Below are 6,178 nucleotides of genomic sequence, written 5' to 3' on the forward strand. Positions count from 1 at the left end.
ATGCATTCTCTGATTTAATGATGAACCCCTGGGGGATAAGTATGATTATCCGCACTCGACAGGCAAGGAGACTAAGGCTCATAGGGGTTAAGAAATTTGCCAGGCAGCGTTGGAATTTAAATTCATAATTATCTGATGCCAGAACCCTTGCTTTTAATCACTCTTATAACACCACACTGAAAGGGGGGCAGGGGAGGGAGGGTGGCAGAAGATGTTTCAAGCAGAGAAGAACAGTCTGAGCAACGGCATGAGGGCTTTAGATGACATAATACCATGTTCTGGAGAGCGTGGTTCTCCCATAGGACTGTCAGGGGAAGTGTCCATAAATTACACTAGAAAAACCCACCGGGGCTGACCATGATTGGCCTTTATGTCATGTTAAAATTACACCTTCTTATGAGAGGCTTCAACACGAAGACACTAGAAACAAAAGAAAAAGATTATCTTCTCTTCAAAACCTTCATGCATTCAGGCTGGGCAAAAATACGTATGATCCTGACTTCTATACTCAAATAAATTCATAGTAGAACTAGGGAAGGCCAGAACAATGTTGGAGAAAGTATAAGCGCTCGTCAGTCTGAAAAGGCAAGGGCAAAGGGCAGTCCTTGAGGTCTCTTATTTCACAGACAGCAAGGTGAGGAGGAATGTGATTGGAAATCTTTAATCAGAGAACATTCTGCATTTTGAGTAAGACTGGTCAGTCCAAAAACCTCTAGCTGCCTGCCATGCCCACAGGCCTTTCTCTGAAAAGCCTTGCTTTGTATCATGGGACATTATTATCCTGCCAAAAGCAGTAGGGCCAGCAGACTGCCAGAGACAAGTCATCTAAGGGAGCCAAGGTGGCTTGTCATGAGACCCCTACTCAGTGAGGGACAGTGGGAGATAGGCATGTCCATACTGAGTAGTGGCAGAGAGACCCAATTATTTTCTCTCTCCTGGGACGTTTTTAGTTGAGATGAACCAGAAGGGAGGGCAGCAGCACAAAGCAGAAACGGAGAAGTAAACACCACATCAGCTCTTGATAGCAGCATGACAATGAGAAATACTTTTCATGGGATCACCTAGGGAAACCAGTGCAGTGAATAGTTCAGAGCACACATTCCAGGGTTTGACTCCTTGGGTTCAAATGCGCTTACCAGCTCTGTGACCTTGGATGAACTCCCTAGCCTGAGTCTCATTTTGCACACATGGAAAAAATGGTAGAGCCTGCCTGCCAGTGTGTTGTGCAGTTATATGATAGCATTTCTATAAAGTGTCTTGGATAGTCCTTGCCATATGGTCAGTGGTTGGTGGCTATTTGTATTTTATTACATTCTGAAAGAAAAAAATTACATCCAGGGTTTCCACCGGGTCTGTAAGTGCAGCTGCTGGAACAGATTGCTGGGTTCCCTTTCTTTTTCATAAAGCCTTAACACTAAATCTCTAGGTCCCTTTCCTTTGAAATCAGAAAGAGGCTAATGCAGTAAGCTTAGAAATGAAAAGATAAAGCTTCCCTTCAAAAATAGAGAACAAGAGGGCACACGTTGATAGTACAAACATACTCTCTGAAAGGTTAGATTAAATTGTGGAGAATAAAGTAATAATTGATCAAAAGGAAATCAGAACATGTTAGGTTTTGTCACTATCCTTTGAAGTTGACATCAAGGACAATAACTGCAGCCTTCTACATAGCCTTGAGTTTCTCCGTCAATGACAATATTGGGCTTAATGAACCATGGTTCTGATGAGATATGACAATTTTTGTTCTTGTGTACTTAAATACTTAATCATCCCATCTCACAATACTAAAACCTCTTGAAGCTTGAAAGAGATTTAGGACTAATAAATTACAATTATTATAATGTATTCTGGCTCCATTATGCTTTAGAATCTGCAGACAGTTTCAAGTACATTACCTCACTTGACTCTCACAGTATTTCTGTGAGGTAGCCAGGTTAGTAGGGTAGGTAGGTAGGGTAGGAAACCTCTGAGAAATTCAGGGAGATCAAAAGACTGGCTGAATTCATATAACTATTAAGTAGTAAAAGTGAATTCAAACTCAAGTCTTATGACTTGCAGTCCCATGTTACTTTTACTAAAGGAGTGGAATATTTTGCAACTTAACATCCTCAGAAGTACAACAGGCTGAACTTTAGTTTCAAGAAGGGGTGAAATCAGAAGTAAAAATATGTTGCACAAAAGGTGGACTCCCCAAGCCCATGGCATACTTGGCCAATCAGACACAGAATTCTCTTCTGCTAATCCTGGATCTGGCTTCAAAATCCTCTCAACACAGGGCTCTGAGGAGCTGCTACTAAAATCAGAGCAGACACATGATTTTAAACTTATTTTTATGAAAAGAAGGTTCGTGGGGGCATATTCAAGGACATTGAATGATTATCAATATTTGTGTCAGCCTCTCTCTCTTGGGTACATTCTCCTGACTTGCAGTTAGATGAAGGAAGCCACGGGATTTGCTTCTGGAATAGACCATGAGCAGAGGTGGGCAAAATTTCTTTCGCTATCTACTAAGCGAATGGAGAAATCTGAAGATGTAGGGGACAGCTGAGTCACAAGATAGCTGAATGGAGCAGTGCCACCCTCACTAACCCACTCCCTGCTTTGAACTGTAATTTGAGATATAAGGCTATACTGAGGCCCCTGTGACTTGGGCACTATTTGTTCAGCTGTTCATCTATACATACTAATGAGGGTCTACTTCACGTGACTACGCCGTTCCTTGAATCATCTTTCAGTGTTATTCTCAGGCAGGGCTTGACTTGGTTGGTCTCCTCACACATTCCCTACATTCAAATTGTAAAGCCCTCATGAAAGTACAATATAAGAGATTTGTTCTTCTGCTCCTCGGCATACCCTTCCCTTTGGGAGAAAGCCCCAGGGGAGTCTTAAGAGTCAGCTACTCGTACCTCATTTTATCTCCTCCAAATTAGAGCCTGGGCACTTGACCTAGATTCTTCCAACTGAATGTTGCTATCCGGGCCTCTAAATCTTGAGCAAATGAGGCAAAGAAGCAAGGACAGTTGAGAAATCAGTCTTTGAATCCACACACTGAATCCAGCATGGCTGGAGTTGGCATTGCCTTGGCTCCTACCCATTTTTCGAGCCTGATTCCCCAGATCAAGTAGATTCTGTGAGGCACTTAATATCTACTCAATAAACTCCTTTCTGCTTCAGTTAGCCAGAGTCCATTTCTACTGTTTGTGCCATATGTTCACGTGTAAGTGCCTGTATGCATATGCGCACAACACAGGAATATTCCAGCACCAACAGCAAGTGTTCTTTGCCAGGGCAATCTTTCCAAAAGGATAATTTGTTCATAACATTCTCCTATTTCAAAAGAGTTAATAATTTTTTTTTGTTCTCTCAGGACAAAAACGACACATTTTAGCATGACACCCCAGAACCATTTTACCTTTCTGGTTTCACCTCTCATCACTTTCTTCTACTGTACGCTGGTGCCTGGGTCTGTTCTTACCGTGCACTTGGTCTGTCTCTGTCCTGGCCTCTTGGCAAGTTCCTGCCTATCCTTCAAGTTCAAGCTTAAGAATGATCTCCATGAAAGAGTTTGATGATTTTTCTTCTAGCACTATGTGTACTTGTTGTACAGCCCTTATTACACTTTCTTGTAATTGTTCACAAATTTGTCCTTCTTACTAGGTAATAAACTTCTTGAGGACAGTGTCTGTCTAGTCATCTATCTGTCACAATACCTAAGATACTTCTCAGCACATAGTAGATGTCAAGAGGGTTTGTTGACTGACTGAATGAACGTGACCTGATGTCTTCAAGGCTCTGACGATCAGCAGAAGAATCATTCTAGAATGAGCACATGAAGACTGGGCAGTATCCCAGCCCCAAGCTACCTGAAGGTGGTTTAGAAGACAGAGACACTAGCTATGTTGAAATAATGTTTAATGTTTAAAATTTAACAGTGCACACAATACATGTTTAAGCAGTAGAAGAATGAAAATGTGTGTATGATGTTGAATAAAATTGGCATTACAAAACAAGACCATGTTAAGAAAACCTTAAAAGTAGAAGTAAACATTTAGGTAAAAACCAAATAAACAGCATGCTAAGGGATATGATTTTAAAATCCTAATAAATGTAGTTGCGTAAATCTAGACTTGAGACATTGAGATTTACTTTGCCACTTAAAAAAAAGAAAAAAAGCAGAATGCCCTTCATTTTAAGTGCATTTTAAAAAATGTTTGCACATTGTTTTCCTGCTGGCAAATGCAGTATAATCAAGTATGTAAGAATACCAGCTGGATTCCAATCTGATAATTAAAAAGTGTACCTGGTCTTCCTGTTAAGTACACAGTTCACCCCAGAAAGCGACAAAAAAAATCACACTACACATTAATGTCAGACCCTCCCTGCTGCCCATGCCCCAAAGTGAACATAGTTGAAAACTAAGAGAAAATGAAAACAAAAATCTTCAGCACCTTATGGTTTCTAAGCGTAGGAAAGCATGGGCAGCACGGAAGCACAGGAAGAGGGAAGAAATGGGTAAAGACCAATAATGTGCTCTCAGTGAGTTTCCACGTATACACAGCTACTTAAATGGACCGAATGGCTTTATGTATATGGATTTATGTATTGGTCATTGTGAGGGGGGAAAAAAATGGACTTTCAAAATTTCTTCAAATTTTGGCAGAGCCCTCCAAAATGTGAAGATTGAAGATAATTTATTCACGCAATCATCTCCTAGAACTTTGTCAGATAAAGGAGTAGCGCCATCATGGTGGAGGTCGTGGTGGGGAAAAGGGGAGAGGGAGAAGGGGGAGGTCCCTCTGACTTCCTGCCCACTCTTCCCCATCAGCTTACGAAGGTTCCATGAGTCTTTAGAAAACAAAACAATCAAAACTGTTTTGTGCAAGAGAGCACTTTCTGGACTGAGTCTGCCCAAACTGTGGTGCCTCCCTTAACACTTCAGAAGTATGTAATTCCAGGTCAGGCAGATTTCTCTAAAATCCAGTGACAGCTACTGCCAGCTGAGCGAAGTTTGCTTTAATGCTCAAGAATGTCAAACGGTAACGATACTTAGCAGAGCACCGTGGTCATAGAGGGATAAGGATTTAATCAGCACAGAAGGCATTTTTTAGCAAGTTAAATATTTTTTAAAAATCCAAATTTAAACTATTTGTTTTTGATTTTCACGGAGAATGGGGATCTCCTAGGCATCTCCGTCTTATTAGCTTCCCTTCTTACAAGTAAACCAAACCATTCATGCTTTTTGTAAAAATATTAAAATCTTATATAAACCTTACCAATGGCCTGAGAAATGCAAAGACATTCACTAAGAGATCTGTGCAAAAATTGTTTCTCTCAGAAAGCAGGATAAATTACAAGAATGGACCAATCTCCAGAATAAAATTTTAGAAGAGATTTGTTTCTACTTTCACTAAATGAACAAGGGAAGTTTTATCTAAAATTTGCATATAGCTTTAAAATAGATTTAATAAATTTAAATTCTATGCAAATACTGACAATTGGAATTATAAAATGTGAATTGGTACATTTGTGGAATTTTAGGATTCATTATGTAAGTTCCTATTACACATTAACAAAATTTCATTGTACATTTAAAATACAATTTTACTTACTTCATATCATACATTCAGAACATCAGTCTCCTTAGTTATTCTCGTAACTTTCAACCCTTTAAGTTGTACCAAGATTAAAAATCAGTAGGTTTGAGAGTGACAAGTGAGAAAATACAACTCTTTAAGGGTTGAATAAGCCAGATATAAATGCTTAATAAAACATAAGTATTATATAGGTAATATAATTAATTACATATTACTTTCTGTTCATGAAAAACATCTCTTCTGAACTTGAAAATGATGCATGAAAAAGGTCTATAGGATGGATGTGCGTGTCTTCTGCAATGCTAATATTACTGGGTTACACAGATTCGGGTTAACACTGCATGACGGACGGGACTGAGAATGTGCCACATCTGTAATGCCTTCGATGGAAACAGACTTGGTACCTAAGTGCTGGATTTCCAATCTTTTATCCAATGTCAGTCACTTTAGTTAGCAGAAGATGAAGCCTCTGCCTTCCCCGTGGCTTCCTCACCAAAGAGCAGCTTTCGAAGTATATTTGCATAAAATGGTCCATACACTTGTTTGTTGAGATTCACGATGTTTGCATATTGACAGCCTAGCAC

General features: G+C 39.8%; 1 protein-coding gene across 1 annotated transcript in view; it reads right to left on the bottom strand.

Annotated features, from left to right (window-relative positions):
• Positions 1–3,895: 3,895 nt before the first annotated feature.
• The window catches only part of TCP11L2 (t-complex 11 like 2), a 37,191-nt gene continuing 34,908 nt past the window's right edge, over positions 3,896–6,178 (bottom strand). Inside the window, 1 exon segment of the mRNA XM_025048817.1 lies at positions 3,896–6,178. This exon segment is cut by the window's right edge and continues 52 nt beyond it. Within this exon segment, the coding sequence (XP_024904585.1) occupies positions 6,041–6,178 (138 nt within the window). The 3' untranslated portion in view covers positions 3,896–6,040.

The sequence above is a fragment of the Pteropus alecto genome, unplaced genomic scaffold (genome assembly GCF_000325575.1).
Source record: "Pteropus alecto unplaced genomic scaffold, ASM32557v1 scaffold94, whole genome shotgun sequence".
NCBI lineage: Eukaryota > Metazoa > Chordata > Mammalia > Chiroptera > Pteropodidae > Pteropus > Pteropus alecto.